We start from the raw sequence: 17,252 nt of genomic DNA, 5'->3' as shown, positions 1-17,252 counted from the left end.
TTTTTGTTGTTTTAGGACCTACAAAACATGGGTGCTAAAAATGTTTGTTTGATGACAGACAAGAACCTCTCCCAGCTCCCTCCCGTACAAATGGTTATGGACTCCCTAGTAAAGAATGGCATAAGTTTTAAAGTTTATGATAATGTGAGGGTGGAACCAACAGATAGAAGGTATTATTTTATTGCTGCTATTTACTTTATGTAGAAGCCAACACATCTCACTGTTGCTTAAAACTTGCTCCAGGCCTTTAATGGTGTGGCAATTTATTTCTGAAAACAATAATGACATGATGGCTTTTCTTTTCCCTTCTCTAAGCTTTATGGAAGCAATTGAATTTGTCAAAAGGGGAGCTTTTGATGCCTTCGTTGCTGTGGGTGGAGGCTCCACCATGGACACCTGCAAAGCCGCTAATCTGTATGCATCCAGCCCTCACTCTGATTTCCTAGACTATGTCAATGCCCCCATTGGGAAGGGAAAGCCTGTGTCTGTGCCTCTTAAGCCTCTGATTGCAGGTAAAGACTATACGTTTTATTTTGCAATTGGCAAAAGGTCTTAGGAAAGATGTAAGCCAGGAATTTTAGGCTTTGTTTCCAAAGCTTTCTGATTTCTTCATTCCAGTGTAGTACAGTGTTTGGAGAGCAGAACAGATAGCAGTTCATTTATGTTTTAAAATTCTGATCATTATTGCACAGGCAGACGATTTGGGTCAGTGGTGGGAAAATTTGCAGATTTATGCTAGCTAGGCATAGGCAGTCATTGTGTGAAGGAGGAGGGAAGGTTATCGTTTCCATATTATTAGATCCCTCTGTTGGCAGGTTTGTCTTCTAAACCCCTCTCTGCTTTGTCCCATTCTGCCTGCCACCATGGAGTTTAAGGGGAACATTCGCTATTATTTTTCTGGTGTTGACTCAACCCTTTCTTCCACACAATGGCTCTTCAGCTGACCTGGGGCTTTGTCTCTTCTCTAGGACATGTGGCCAGCATGGCCACATCTCTCTGGGCAACATCTGCTCTGTGGCTGTCCTGGGGACAGACACGCAAGTCCAAGTCAGAATAGCTTGTCTGTCTCGCACAGAGCTTGGGATCTTTGGGTCTTTTCTGCCCTCCCTCCTATTTTATGGCTGTTAGCGTATTACTGCTTAAAGTTTTATAGTGAAAATGCACTAACTGGTAACTGGACAATATCTGTCTGAAGTTTTGTCCTCTCTCTTCTCCCCCTCAACTGCCCCCACCGTGAATGGGCCCCATGATGGTACAGGAGTAGGTTGAGGCAGATGAACTGCTTTGATGTGAATGAGCAATCAGCAGGGAGCAACATAATTGATGTCTGGCAAACGGAACCCTCTGGTGAAACTGTGTCAGCATCATACAGAGGGGTGATTAGTAAAGTTTAGAAACTTGACAGAATTACAAAACCACGGAGCCTAGCAAAGGCAGAACGTTACTGTGCTTACTGCCAGGAGGGAATAAAGATGTCTTTCAGAGAAGGCATATAGGAGCTTTCTAACCGAGATGCCGAGCAGCCGGCCTCTGAATACCCGGCTGCAGCTGCGTAAGCTCGGGTGCTAGAGTTCCTGGGGTTCCTAGCTGTTTATACAGAAACAGGACACATAATACATGGTAAACATACACACGTGTTAGTACAGGCATGGACACCATACGTACATGTCAGGCCTGTATACATGCTGGCACAGGCACTGACATCATGCATATGTGTTAATACAGGTAAAGCTATCACACATACTCATCAAAGTGCGCATAGACATTAGACATGCCTACACGTTATGCAGACATGAACACCGTGCACATGAAATGTGTGCATATTAATGTAGACATTGCCATCACATATGCATAGGAAACCTGTTAATGCTGACAGGCACGCTATTACGCATGCATGTAAATGCAGACACAGGCAGGCATATGAAGCATACATGCGGATCAACGTAGATACGGAACTCACGGGAGCAACAGGGGGATCAGCGCTTCCTTCTCTAACTTTGTTCCTTGCTTCCTCAGGCTGAATTAAGTATCTCCACTGACCTTTACTTAGATGCATTATGTAAATTAATGTTATTTTATTCAAGTCCCAACTACCTCAGGAACTGGGAGTGAAACTACAGGAGTTGCTATCTTTGACTATGAACACTTGAAAGTAAAAACTGGTAAGAACTGTGCCCATAAGAATCGTGCTTAATTCTCTCTCTTACCTTTCAACCCCGTGGCCTTTTCTTTAAGCCTAATATTTAAAAATCAAGGAGTTATAAAGTTAAGGGCATGTATATACACACATTTTCTTTTACCAAGTACATGTAAAAATATGAAACAGTCTAATAAACTTCTCTGAGAATTACCTACAAAGCATATTAAAATGCCCTAATCTTGATTGGCCATTTCTCTGCTCAAGTTAGTAACTGTACTTCAGTGCTGAATGATTATTCCCTTTCTTGGACATCTTTGCAACACTTTTTTTCCTTTCAACATTTTAAATCAATTTCACTGAGATACAATTTTTGTATAATAAAATGCATACATTTTAACAGTCAGTCTGGTGAATTTTGGCAAATAGATATACCCATGTAACCACTATCCCAATCAAAGTATAAAACATTCCCAACACTCCAGAAAGATCCAAAGGTCCCAGGCCTTTGTAGCAGAATAAATTGGTATTTGGCTGCACATTTATAGTAACTTCTCTTTTTAAAATTAAATGACATTATCCTTTGATGTTATTGAAGATAGCAGTAGCCAATACTTGAATTCTATCTTACAGTTTTTCAAAGACTTTTACATAATACTTTCTAATATGAGCCTTACATTAGCTATGTGGGATAGAAGCCCTATATGGTTATGATCTAATGGAGAACTCAGAGAGACTAAGTGACTTGGCCAAAGACACATAGCAAGCTGCAGAACCAGAACCCAAACCACCAGTGTGCTAGTAAACCAGCTCTCTGGCATTTAATCAGTAAATAAGCCCCAGTTTCTAGTATTGGCCAGTTTCTTTGGTGTAAATACTCCCACCATTGCCAGTGACATCCTTCAAACCAGAGTTGGGAAGAGATGTGCATACTTGGCTCCTTCAAACAAGGAGCCTCAGACCCACTGAAAAACCCAGGTTTCTTTTTTTTTTTTTAAAGATTTTATTTATTTATTTGACAGAGAGAGATCACAAGTAGACAGAGAGGCAGGCAGAGGGAGAGGGGGAAGCAGGCTCCCTGCTGAGCAGAGAGCCCGATGCGGGGCTCAATCCCAGGACCCCGGGATCACGACCTGAGCCGAAAGCAGAGGCTTTAACCCACGGAGCCACCAGGCGCCCCGAAACCCAGGTTTCTGACCCCAGATCTCTTCCCACTGCTCTTGCTGCCTCCCTTCATGAGAATGAATCGCATATTTTTAATTTTTTTAAGAATAAATCGTTATCCTAAAGTAACTTAATTTCTTAAAATGGTGTCCATACCTTTTGCCTCTGTTGAAAATCCCTGTTTTAGGCATTGCTTCCCGAGCCATCAAGCCCACACTGGGACTGATCGATCCCCTGCACACCCTGCACATGCCTGACCGGGTGGTTGCCAACAGCGGCTTCGATGTGCTTTGGTAGGTACGAGTGCCAACTGGAGGGGCTTTTCCAGTTGGAAAAAGTCTCTAGACTGCATTTTCTTGCTGAAAGCACTTGCTAAGCATACCTCAGTTAGTGTTCCACAACCACCCCAACTTTGGCTGTCATTATCCCCTTTCCTAGATGAAAACATGGAACCTATAAAGGATGTGGTGACTAGGTGAGCTCCTGGATGAGCCTCAGGCCACTGTTCTGGATCGACTGTGCCAGCCACGGCTGCTGCCACAGGGACAGGAGGGGTGGAGTTGGCAGCAGCATCTCAGGCCCACAGCACCTGCGTCTAGGGCTGCAGGAAACAGGAAACGGTCAGGGCTGCCATGGCATGGAAGAGGGCAGGGAAGGGAGCGGACATCCCCGGAGCGGGACTGTGCTCACGTGTCAGGACTTCGCACACATCCCCACCTCACTACAGCTCTGCACCACACGAGAAAGAAACCTGCCGTGGAGATGTTCAGTAACTTGCCAGAGTCCTGCTGCATGTTCCCTGGGCTTCAGCTGCCATGGCTCCCTGATCCGTGTTCCTTCCAGGGGCCTCAGGGAGACCCACGGACGACTTTCGCATTCAGCATATCCCAAACTACCTATTTCATCTACTTGCACATGTACATTTTTTTCACATTCTAACATCTGTGAACTCAGAACACGTCTTAAGATCTGTGGCGCCACGGTACGGTTTTCTTCCTCAGTGGTATTTTTAATGATGCGTTTTATAATGCATGACATCTTAAATTTGATGAAATCCCAATTTATTCTCCACCTCCTCCCACCACCTCACAACTTCTCCTGAGTCTCTTAAGTTAGTGAGCAGCAGGGCTTGCTATGAACTTCTTTCTTATGTCCACACATAGCCCAGTACTTCCTACCACTTGTCTTGCTGGGCTCTCTCCTGTCTGCTCCCTCCTCTTGAGCCTCATTGTTCCCACCTTGGTTCAGACCTGCCCAACTTTTGCTTGGATAATTGCAGTGGTTTCCTCGTCACTGTCTCTGCTTCCATCCCATATCCTTCTGTCTGTCCTCCATACCGGCCTCAGCAAGTTTTCAGAATGCAATATAATCATCACACATACACATATACACACACCTCTACATGACAAGTCTTTTAGTGCCTTTCCACGCCTACTGCCAGACGGCCAAATTTCTTTGCCCTGGCTTGTCCCCAATGCTCAGCTCTTTATCTCTTTGGAGAATTCATATTCCAGTTCCACTGGAGCACCCTCCTATTGATGGAGACTTTGCTGACAGCCTCCCCACCTTTCTTCTCCTCGGGTACAACTGACCACCCCATCCTTTGCTCTTCCGCATTGGGTGGACTTCCCTTTCACATGCCCATCTTCACTGCACTGTGAGCTGGATGAGGACAGGACCATCTTACTCCCTTCTCCATCCCTGCCTCTTGGCACAGTGACTGTCACATCATAGGTATTTGGTTAATATCTCCCCACACGAATGCTCCATTCTTGCACTGCCCATAGATTGGACAGATTAAGAACCATTAAGCCGGGCGCCTGGGTGGCTCAGTGGGTTAAAGCCTCTCCTTTTGGCTCAGGTCATGATCTCAGGGCCCTGGGATCGAGCCCAACATCGGGCTCTCTGCTCAGCAGGGAGCCTGCTTCCCCCTCTCGCTCTCTCTCTGCCTGCCTCTCTCTCTGCCTACTTGTGATCTCTGTCTGTCAAATAAATAAAAATCTTTAAAAATATATTAAAAAATAAATAAATAAAATAAAATTTAAAAAAAAAAAAAAAAAGAAGAAGAAGAAGAACCATAAAGCCATAGCATCCATCCACCAACTATTTAAAAGCATTTCCAATGGTTTGTTCAAAAGATGTTATCTGCTTCTCAGGTGTAAAAGAAATTCTCCATTCTAAGACCAAAAACCGTAATTCATGCCTGAAACAGTTCATCTTACATTGTGTTCCCAATGCATCACTGATCTAGATGGCTATGTTTTGTTGTGTTTTGTTTTTTCTCTCTTCTGCATTTGATTGATTGGAATTGATAGCAGGCCATCAGGTGGAGGAAATTCTGAAGCTTGGTCCTTGAAATAGCCAACCTTTAGCTGAGGGAATATCAGAAAAAAAGAACTGAATTTTATTTTTCAGGCCAAAATTTAATAATAATGATGAACTGTAAGTTTTACAATGTGCTGGTCATTATTCTAAGTACTTTACGTGTACCCCCTCATTTAATTTTTACAGCAGCACCAGGAAGGCATACTATTATTTGTCATTGTCTTAGAGTCACAGGTTAGATAGTGAGTTACCCCACACCTGCTACAGGAAGGTCTGGTGCCAGGATTGGTCTGTGCTTTCACCCACTGCACTATACTCTTAATAGAAGGCTCATGTAACTATGTCCCTCCTTAGGTAACAGGAGTTTAATGGTAAATATATATATATATATATTTTTTTTTAAGATTTTATTTATTTATTTGTCAGAGAGAGAGAGAGAGCAAGAGCGAGCACAGGCAGACAGAATGGCAGGCAGAGTCAGAGGGAGAAGCAGGCTCCCTGCCGAGCAAGGAGCCCGATGTGGGACTCGATCCCAGGACGCTGGGATCATGACCTGAGCCGAAGGCAGCTGCTTAACCAACTGAGCCACCCAGGTGTCCCTATGGTAAATATATTTTATAAGGAAATCATTTTTTAGATTCAGGGCTTTTCTTCATGACCCAAATAATGTAAAAATTCAACATCATAAAGATTTATTTGCACTAGAAAGGGGCCATATGTAATCCAGCGACATATACTGGTCAAAAAATAATGCTGTGACTATAAACTTCACTGTTAATTTCTGTAATAAGCAATGACTATTGTAGGCAAGAGTCTGACCTGGTGGAACGCACTGTGATTATCACTGCCACGGAGCTTATCTGCAGTGGAGTGAGTACTGAACATATCCAAGAGAGTCTGTAATCTGAATGGAGGGGAAAAAGAAGGTGCTTTCAATCTGTGTGTTTTAAATATGTCTTGTTAGCCATGCCCTGGAGTCCTACACTGCCCTCCCCTACCACATGCGGAGCCCTTGCCCTTCAAATCCTATCACCCGGCCAGCATACCAGGGCAGCAACCCAATCAGTGACATCTGGGCCGTCCACGCACTACGGATCGTCGCTAAGTATCTGAAAAGGTATGTGGCCCAGAGGAGATAGAAACGGACTAGAACGGGTACCTTGCTGGCTCAGTCAGGCAAGCAAATCTTGATCTTGGGGTTCTAAGTTCAAGCCCCACATTGGATGTCAAAATTATTTAAAAATAAAATGAAAGAAAGAAGGAAGGAACGAACGAACGGAGAGAGAGAGAGAACAGGAAAACCACATTCCACCCTCACATAAAATGTAGCGTGCCAGATCCTGAAATAGCCTGAGCACGCCTGTTCACCAAAAGATTAGTCAGTGGATATAGAGGAGCACCAGAGACCAGCAAGCTCTGGAAGGATGAAAAGATGGGGAGGGATGCATGTAAGGACAGATGAAACCTGAGTCCTTCAGTCTGAAAAGGCAAAAGCAAGGGAACAAAATATGAGCCCCTGATTTCAGAAGGATGCATCTAGAAGGATTATTCATCAAAGCCTTGAAACCAGAGCTCAGGTGAGGGCAGATGTCCTCTGAGATTTGACTACACCAAGAGCTGAAATGAGACCCAGAGAGGCAGATGTTGGCCAAGCCCATGCAGGCCGTGTCTGAAGGCAGAGTCAACCCAGTAAGCAAACTCACATGAAGTGAGTTTAAGAAACCAATGTCTAAAGTTGTCTGTCCCAGGAGATATAAAAAGCTTTCTGTGGGGTGGCTGGGTGAAGGACACTGGGGAGCGTATGTGCTATGGTGAACACTGTGAATTGTGTAAGACTGGTGAATCACAGACCTGAACCCCTGAAACAAATAACACTATATGTTAATAAAAAATAAAATTAAAAATGTGGCTTTCCTAAACTGAGATATGTTATAAGTACAAAATACACATCAGATTTTAAAGATATTGTGCAGAAAAAAGAATGTAAAAATTTCAATAATTTTTAGACTGATCATATCTGAAAAATGTTATAGTTAAATATTATTATAGTTAAAAAAAATAAAAATAAAAAGCCTTCTCAAAGATTTCAAAGGATTTATAAATGCTATAGCTATGATTGGCTCCTAAGAGAGCAAAGATATACTTAGAGATGAAAGCTGATCCCTGAGACATTAACACCTATTCAAACCCAGACTCACTCTTGTACACGTAACAGAAGGAAAGAGCACGGCAGGTTGGACCTAGATGTGAACATCGTGCTTCCTCTGGCCCCAAGCTGGTAGGTGTACCGGAGAAGGAGCTCAGACTGCATTTTGTCATAAAGCAAAGGGAAGGGGCACAGAGCTAGTTCAGGAGACCATCAGGGAGCAGGGAAGCACTTGCTTGGGTAGTCGCAGATACAGATAGTGGTCAGCCAGCATGAGACGGGGACAGAAGGCTTGGCAGAGCACAGTGGAAGGTGAGGGAATGTAAAGGACAGAAGGAAAGCTAAAGCCCCATCAACTGCTCTTTCATCTTGGCATTCAGGGAATAAGAAACGAACGCTGGGTTTGGAAAGGAGCCACAGATGCCTAACCATTCCAAATGAAAGGAGATAAAAGGCTGTAGCACGCTTACTGCACAACAGGAGCCCTTACTCCAGGCAAAATCGTGAACAACAAGCCAAGGGTGTCATTCTTGGCAGTCTTCGGCTTCCTCCCTGGGGCAGGGTTTCTAAGCCAGCATATGCAGGATGGCTGAGCTGCATGTGCAAGGGGCCTTTGAGAATTTGCTTTTACAGAGTGGCGTCGGGACATCTAGAGCAAGCAAAGGCTCATCCTGCAATAACATCCCACTTCCATAAGGAAAAATATTAAAATAGTACGTGTGGTTTCAACAGATTCTTAAAGAGGCCTCCAGAGGGTTCTATTTGGGGCAGTGTCACAGAAAGAAAGATGGCCGGGCAGGCTGCTTTTAGCCTGCAGGTAGCTCCAGGCAACAGGGACTCATTTCAGAGAACCAGTCTGGGCCCTGTCCATTCGGAGTGTGTGTTTACTTGCAGTTCATTCACAGCTGCAGTCAAGCTCACTGACAAATGAAGAAGAAGAATGAGTCTTGGGGCACTTTTCTAGAGCACTCATAGTCCAAGGGTCAGTGCCTTGCTTCCCCCAGCACTTTCATCACATGAGCAGCCTGACAGCATATTTATTATGCCTTTGCCTAAAACCATTGATAAGAAAATATGTTTCCCTTCGGTTTTCGTTGAGAAGACAAGGTGTCATTTGAATGAGTTGCCTAATTTTTCTTCCTACCAAGTAGAATTTCTTTCTTCCCAGGTCTTTCCCTAAGGCAGCTCTTGATTCGATAGGAAATACCAATGTTGATGTAGGTATTTATATCATCCACAGGGCTGTCAGAAATCCTGACGATCTTGAAGCAAGGTCTAATATGCACTTGGCAAGTGCTTTTGCTGGCATTGGCTTTGGAAATGCTGGTGTTCATCTGTGGTGAGCAAACTTGAGATTTTATTTCTTCACCCAAGCTATTGCTTTTAATTTTAAAAAATGTTTATAATTTAGGACAAAGGGTAAGACCTAAATATGCTCTAGAAAAAAGAAATTTAACTGAGGGTCCTGGAATGTTTTCTTAATTCAAATGTAATTTATTGGGTCATAGATTTTTGTTTAAGTTTTATTATATTTTTTTAAACATACTCTAACCCTAATGTGAGCCTCCAACTCATGACCCTGAGATCAAGAGTCACGTGCTCCACTGAGCCAACCAGGTGCCCTCATAGATTTTTTTTTTTTTAACAGCCTTGAGATACACACTATAAAATTTACTGATTCAAAATGTATAATTCAGTGGGATTTAGCATATTCATGGAGTTGTACAGCCATTACCACAATCGATTTTAGAACATTTTATTGCCCTGAGAAGAAATTCCATGCCCTTTGGCAGTTATCCATCAATCCTCCTACACCCCCCAGTCTTAAGCAACTACTAATACACTTTCTGTCTTTATAGATTTGCCTGCTCTGGATATTTTATATTAATGGAATTATATAATATGTGGTCATTTGTGCCTTTAACTTAGCAAAAGGTTTTCATGGTTCATCCATATGTGCGTCGCTGAGTTGCTCCTTTTTGTTGCCAAGTAACATTCCACATGTTGGAATATGTATGGATATGCCACATTTTATTTTCCATTCATCAGAAGATGGACACTGGGCTGTTTCCACCTTTTGGCCATTATGAATAATGCTGCTATGAACATGTGTGTACAAGTTTTTTGTGTTGAATCATGTTTTCATTTCTGAGTGTATGCCTAGGAGTGGAACTGTTAGGTCATATGGTAACTCTGTGTCTAAATTTTGAGGACTACCACTGTGATCCACAGCAGCTCTACCAGTTTATATTTCCATAAGCAGTGGATAAGGGTTTTGATTTCTCCACATCCTCACCATGTGTTGGGGATTTTTAGAACCTCAAATGCAAGATTTTTTTCCTCCTACTAATCTCTCACAAAAAGAAAAGGATCAGAATCATTATCTGTAGCCCAGAATTGATTGGTTTGATCAGAACTTTTTCGTATGATGCCTTAACATTGAATACCTATGATCACTGAGAATTAAGAATAGGCCTTTGCTGTGGAGGATATAGTAGAGTCACCCCAAAACTTGGCTGCTGAGAGCATAGATTGAAAACACCTTTCTTAAAAGCAGGTGAGTGGGATGCCTGTGTGGCACCACTCACCTGCTTTGTGGTTGGCACAAAACCAACTCTTGGTTTTGAGTCTGGTCATGACCTCAGAGTCGTGGAATCAAGCCCTGTGTTGGGCTCCACACTCAGTGCAGAGTCTGCTTAGGATTCTCTCCCCTTCTCCCTCTGTCCCTCCTGCTAGTTCTCTCTCTCTCAAATAAATAAATCTTAAGAAATAAATAAATAAATAATAATAAAATAAAATAAAAAGCAAGGGAGCAAAATCTCCCAAGAGCCTGAAAAATGTTTATATCCTTGGGCCCACTAATTTTAGTTCTATGAATGTAGACAAAAGAAATCATCATCATATGATCAAAGAATTTCTTTATAAGGATAGTCACCTAAGTGGTATGTATAATTGAAATTTTTAGAAACAATCTAATTTCCAACAGTTTGGGAATGGTTAACTGAAGTGCAGTACACAAAGAATAAATATGGCTATTAAAAATAGTGTTTTAGGGGCACCTGGGTGGCTCAGTGAGTTAAGCCTCAGGTCATGATCTCAGGGTCCTGGGATCAAGCAACACATGGGGCTCTCTGCTCAGCAGGGAGACTGCTTCCCCTTCTCTCTCTCTGCCTGCCTCTCTGCCTACTTGTGATCCTTCTCTGTCAAATAAACAAAATCTTTTAAAAAATAAATAAAAAGTGTTTTAGAATAATAGAAAATTATATGGGAAAATGTTTGTAAAGAATATTAAGTAGGGGCACCTGGGTGGCTCAATGGGTTAATCTTCTGCCTTTAGCTTAGGTCACAGTCTCAGGGTCCTGGGATGGAGCCCCTCATCGGGCTCTCTGCTCAGTGGGGAATCTGCTTCCCCCTGCCTCTCTGCCTACTTGTGATCTCTCTCTCTATCAAATAAATAAATAAATAATCTTTTTAAAAAAAAAGAATATTAAGTAACCAAAGCAATGTTTGAAACTGTATGCACATATGATCATAAATTGAAGATTGCATGATAAGACTAGAAGAAACATTGTATAATGGTTATCTTGAAGAAATAGGATTGTGGACCGTTCTAATTTTTATAAAGAACATACATAACTCTTAAAAGAAATCAAACTAAGATGTTGGATATCGTTAGAAAGTTACTTTTGAAAGCTACATGAACCCTTTCACATCATGAAAGCACACTAAGCAATAATTTTCCACAAACTGTGAAGCCCAAGAAAGGTCAAGCATATTCCCAAATAGCAATTCAGAGAACCAACAGCTTCTGATCCATCTCACGAAAGGGATAGGCAAGGGATACCTTCTTGGTATTCCTTATACCATTCACCAAAATACCTGGTCTTCCTATGAAATGTTAAGTCTTTTGCTGAATAAGCCCAAAGTCATCCAGTAACCCACAGAAAAAGACTTACGGACCATTTTACTATTGTAAAGCATTTCATTTATAACATATTAATTATAAATACATAAGCTTCTCACAAGATATATCTTCCGGGTCATCTAGTAAACTAAATTAGTCCTGTTTGTTCACCAAGAATTCAAGAGTATATAAAAAGTGTTTTTTCATCAAAACAAATCAAACCCCACAAATAAAAACCATGATGCCTTTTCTTGATAGCCTTTCAGACTACAATAATCATTTATGAGTCAACTCTATTAGTATGTAACATTTGAAAAGATGTATCAATTATCGATGGGACAGATCACTGGAGGGTCAAGCTTGCATGTCTAACACAGCACATCTTGGCTCTTAAGACTCCCACCCATCGTCAGCTGTGCAGGGGCACGCTGCCAAGCCAGTGCAGAACAAAACACAAAATGCATGCCCTGAAGCTTATTAAAGAAACTTCAAAGTACATTCTCAATTTCTTCAAGATCATCAAGTTAATCAATGTGTTTGGGAAGCAATCTCTGCATTTGACCTACAATTCTACAAGCATTTAAATTTGAACATTTCAGAGGTTTTGTTAGCGAATACACAAAATGTCCAATGCAAGAATATATTGTTGTATCAAAGAAAAGAGAATGTATCACTTTGTGAGATAACTCTTTTGTCAATAGACTGTGAAGGGCTCTCCCATAAAAGTATGTTTGTTTTGTTACTTTGAATTTCTGATAGCTATATGTCAACATAAGGACTTTCTTTCTTTTCTAGCCATGGAATGTCTTACCCAATTTCAGGCTTAGTGAAGACATATAAAGCAAAGGATTATAATGTGGATCACCCACTGGTGGTAAAATCATAACAAATTCTTTATTTACATTTCATGTTCTTTGCAGTTGCCATAAATGTATTTGTTATGTCTATTTGTCAATTCTTGATTGCTTGGAGTATAGGGTAAAGTAATTCAGTATCTAGAATATGCAGGCTGAAGACCCAACTTTGCCCCAGTGGTCACCACATTTTGTTTCTCTTTAGCCTCATGGCCTTTCTGTGGTACTCACCTCCCCAGCGGTATTCACTTTCACAGCACAGATGTCTCCTGAACGGCACCTGGAAACGGCAGAGATATTGGGTATGAACCAACATTCATGAATCTGTGACCTGCATTATGTGGAGCATTTTGTAAGGTTGCTTCTGCAGATAAACTGTAAAGGACAATAATACCCATAAAGTTTCTCTGAAAGTTTAATAATAAAATGTGAGTGACCTGCCTAAAGTCCTATCTAGCACTAAAATTCTCTAATTTTGCTTCTAATAGTCTATTAACAATGAAATGGAACCAAATATTGCTTATGTTAAGGTTGTAGTAATGCTATTTATCTTGTTTTCATCCCTAAGGAACATGAAACTCTTTACATAATATTAATATTGCAAGTGCCTTTTGCTACAGTTAATAGGTAATAAAAAGAATCTTGTTTCAGGAAGTAACAGTACATTCCCAATTATAGAAAATCTAAACCACCAGAAACTTCATAAAAGGATCCCAAAAGAAGAATTTGTTTTGCTGCTCTGTAGAATAAATAATATCTATAACAAGACACCCACAGTGCTTTCTGAATCTCACAAGCAATAAAATTATATGCAGCCTAGCTTCAATGTTAAGTAAAAATTTGGGGTATTTTTCTAAGATGGGAACTCTTTCAAGTAGACTTTGAGAATTTGATTAATTTTCCAAACATCCTATTGCCATACTTATGTTCAGAGTAGGAAGGGAAAAGCTAAAAAGAAACTTCATTATGCTTTTCTAGCACTAGCCGTTGGAGAGGTTATTTCCAAGAAGATAGGCATGACCCAGACTCCTTCCATGTGCCCTGCCTCACCTTCACGTCGCACACTGATGGGTGTGCTTCCGTAGAGTTCCGGGTGCTGGGCTGAGCAGGGAATGATAATGAGAGAAGTCCAGGGTAGAGAAGCAGAGCAGCGGCTCCATGTCCCAGCATGGGCTGCTGGAAATACGGTGCCCACCTTACCAAGGATCTTCTGTCCCTTTCCCTTTTGGATCGGGGTGTTTTTTAGCCATTTGGGGCACTCAGATAGATGCCTGGTAAATATGCAGTGGCAAGTAGGAAGGAGCCCAAATAGTAGGCTTGAGTATGGGAAATGAGAAAGTCTTAGAGAATAAAATTCCAGGCAACCAACAATGTTACGGAGAAAGCAATTCCTCCAGTAGACAAAACTAAGGGTAGAAGAACCCACCAACTCTTCTCCCTTGCATAGGAAGATTTGTTTACTGTGATTCCATACTCAGCCATTAAATTTTTTTTTTTTTTTTTTAGATTTTTTATTTCACAGAGAGAGAGATCACAAGCAGGCAGAGAGGCAGGCAGAGAGAAGGGGAAGCAGGCTCACTGCTGAGCAGAGAGCCCGATGCAGAACCCGATCCCAGGACCCTGAGATCATGACCCAAGCCGAAGGCAGAGGCCTAACCCACTGAGCCACCCAGGCGCCCCCATACTTAGCCATTAAATATTTTAACTCCCAACGTAATTTGGGGTTTTCTCAGCTCTATACCAACTTACTCTCTTTCCTACCCTCTCTTTTTTCGAAACACTTAACAGGAAAACCCAGAGGCTTTGATGGTGTGTTTTATGGCAGCAATCCCAGGAACATAAAAACCTCACAAACCTTGTATCGTGTGTCACCTTTCCACCTAATCCGTATTTCAGCTGCCACCGTGTAATACAGACTGGTCTTGTCAGGCAAGGTTTACCTTCCATCCAGCCGCTCTGCCAACTAGTCTCATATCGGGTTCTATTTAAACCTTTTCCTGGATTACTAAAACAGCTTGCTATCATAGAAGAAAAAAGTTAAAACTAATTGAATAGGTTGCTTCAGTAGGGACATACACTATACATTCTAGTCTCTTTTTGAACAATACAGAGAAAGGCGGCTTAGACTCAACATGATGCGTTTGGGATAATGACTTACGCCACATCTGTTTGTCAAGGGCTTCACTTCCTGGCAGTGAATGTGTTCGACCAGAACAGCTGAAGGGCTGGAGAGCTACAGGTCTGGGGGCTCTCACTGCTGCCCTGCCTGAGGCCAGCACCCCTAGCTCTTCCACACTGATGTCTCTAAAGATTTCATGTATCAATTACTAATTGTGTCCAGATTTCCACCCCTTGGCAACCTCCTTTCCCCTTCACCAACATCATTATTACCTACAGAGTAAATACTGTTTTCTGAGAGTCTTTATGTTCTTAGTTCTGTCTGACTAGTTCTGCAATATTTACTTAGAAGAACCCGCCCTGCCCTTTGGCAATGCGGCCCAAAATAAGAAGTTTTATAGCTATAGAAAGGAAATACTTCCTTCCCTTGCCACACATAATCCCTTTTTGTAATTTTCCTCCTTTGGGGCAATGTTGGAGCTTTTCTACCTCTATGTCCTTGCCTCATAAGGTGTTTGCAAGGGGTTGGTGTTCTCCTAAGATGTTGCTGTGAGAAAAGACACTGAACACATATACCTCTAGATGTCAGCAAATTCTAGGCCTTGAAAGTTACATAAGCTGTGCTTTCTCCTACAAGTGCTCCTTCCTCCTCATCCAAACACCAGCCTTCTTTTTCGGTCTCCTCTCTGTGCTTCTTTGCTTGGCTGAGTTCCTTTTCTTCCCACCACACCAGGGGCGAGCAGCCCATTGCAAATGTGAAAGCCAGCTCAGCCTCAGCCAACTTCTCTACAGAGGACCTCGGGGTTCTGCAGGCTGGCCTGGTCCATCTGTGTTCCGTGGGGTTGGTCGCTGGGCTGGCCTCCATGTGGAGGCACAGCAGTGCTCTTGTCCTTGGTGGTAGGGAAGCAGCAGGTTATATATTCAGCTATCTTGTGACTGAATGACACCCTCTCTCTCTCTACAGTCAGCACTTTGTGTCTTCTAGGAGCTGACACCCGCACTGCCAGGATCCCAGATGCTGGGCCTATTTTGGCAGACACACTCCGGAAATTCTTATTCGATCTGGATGTTGATGATGGCCTAGCTGCCATTGGTTACTCCAAGGCCGATATCCCTGCATTAGTGAAAGGAACGCTGCCCCAGGTAAGAGATGTAGCGTGTCCTCAATCCCTTCCGAAAAGCACAAAGCTGCTGGGAAAACATGGTCCATTTGGGGTGTCTTGGGGGAAAGGAAAACCCAGAGGTCCTCCAGCAGCTTTCAGGTCCCCTCCACACCAGACAGTAGCTCTTCTCTTCCCCTGTAGGAAGAGGCCAGGCTCCCCCACCTTTATATTCTTCCATAAAACTGGCTTTTTTTGAGCTTTTATGATATAACTGTAAGTATCTTTTTTAAAAACTCAAGGCAAAAGCAATCACATTTGTCTTGAGGTATGGCAAAATTTCCCTTTTTACCAGTTCTGCTCTTTTAAAAGTCTTCTATAAAACCACCTAAGCTGTTCCAAAAGGACCACTAATATTATTTTATATTATAAACATTATAAATTCTTACTATTTTGTGGAAAAATAGGCATAGCTTTTAAATCAATATTATTACAAAATCACTTTTTAATGTATCTGGGAGAGTCTATTTTATACACATATATACCTATCTGTGTCACTTTAGGTCTTATTTAAATGTTGCTTAAGAATTTAAACTGAGCTGCCAACCTTGATTAGGTAGAATCTAATAGATGTAGAGATTCCCCTCTAAGTTTCTTATGCAGAGAATTTACCTTCCCATTGCACCTCTCTCACATTTTGATCAGATACCCTTGTGCTGTATCAGAATCTAATAGGCTAAGACCCCGTTCACTGTAACTCCCCATAAAATAGAGCCAGAGCCACAAGCTCTCGGGTTTTGGACCACACCATGCTCACCGTGCCCAGAGTGCTCATTTAGTCCCCCTGTCTAAAATGGGAAAGACATGGATCACTTAAACACTGTAAGGATACGAGGGCAAGGCACTTCTACCCAAAGTTAAGGCAAACACGGATCTATTGCTGACTCTGAAACAGAGTTAACAACTAGACTATCCACCCTGCACAGACTCCTGCTTACTGTGAGTGCTTTTCCCTCATCCCACTCTAGTTAAACACAGGCCTCACACTAGCTTCTTCTCCACTTGGCAACTGCTTAGAATCCTGAAGACCTCACCACTCACATAAGTTGATACTAGTACAGACTGGGTCAACAGACTCACATGTCCTAGGAGGTAGGTAGGTAATAACAATGAACAAAGTAATTTAAAGCAGCAGGGAGTGATGGGACTTCGGTGAACTGGGAAGTTCCCAATCCATCTTATTGCATGAGTGCCTTTTCAGCTACAATGCATGATCCGCCCCCCCCACCGCCGCCCCAGAAATTCAGGTCCCCACGCTGAGTTTGAAATTTCCAAAAAAAAAAAAATCCAATTGGTTGAATTTCTAATTTCCAACAAAAATCAACACTATGAATGTTTGTATTGTATTCCCTGATTACCCACTGTACAAATCAAACATGGCCCATGGGCCAGGATTCCAAAAGTTCCCTGACTTAGACCACAGCTGCATCTAAAAATATAAATG

The 17,252-nt window shown here is 42.1% G+C and overlaps 1 protein-coding gene across 4 annotated transcripts in view; it reads left to right on the top strand.

The window, feature by feature from the left end:
* Positions 1-17,252, top strand: part of ADHFE1 (alcohol dehydrogenase iron containing 1) — a 40,240-nt gene that overhangs the window by 10,773 nt on the left and 12,215 nt on the right. For all 4 annotated transcript variants that reach the window (XM_004772973.3, XM_013046095.2, XM_004772975.3 and 1 more), the window contains 9 exons: positions 16-170; positions 316-512; positions 2,085-2,162; positions 3,489-3,594; positions 6,591-6,743; positions 9,013-9,111; positions 12,472-12,550; positions 12,736-12,832; positions 15,634-15,791. In XM_004772973.3, coding sequence (XP_004773030.1) covers positions 16-170; positions 316-512; positions 2,085-2,162; positions 3,489-3,594; positions 6,591-6,743; positions 9,013-9,111; positions 12,472-12,550; positions 12,736-12,832; positions 15,634-15,791 — 1,122 coding nt within the window. The remainder of the gene's footprint in view (positions 1-15; positions 171-315; positions 513-2,084; positions 2,163-3,488; positions 3,595-6,590; positions 6,744-9,012; positions 9,112-12,471; positions 12,551-12,735; positions 12,833-15,633; positions 15,792-17,252) is intronic.

This window comes from Mustela putorius, unplaced genomic scaffold (assembly GCF_011764305.1).
Source record: "Mustela putorius furo isolate JIRA1106 unplaced genomic scaffold, ASM1176430v1.1 tig00000151_pilon_pilon_pilon, whole genome shotgun sequence".
Lineage (NCBI taxonomy): Eukaryota > Metazoa > Chordata > Mammalia > Carnivora > Mustelidae > Mustela > Mustela putorius.
This window is presented reverse-complemented; position numbering and strand designations above follow the sequence as displayed.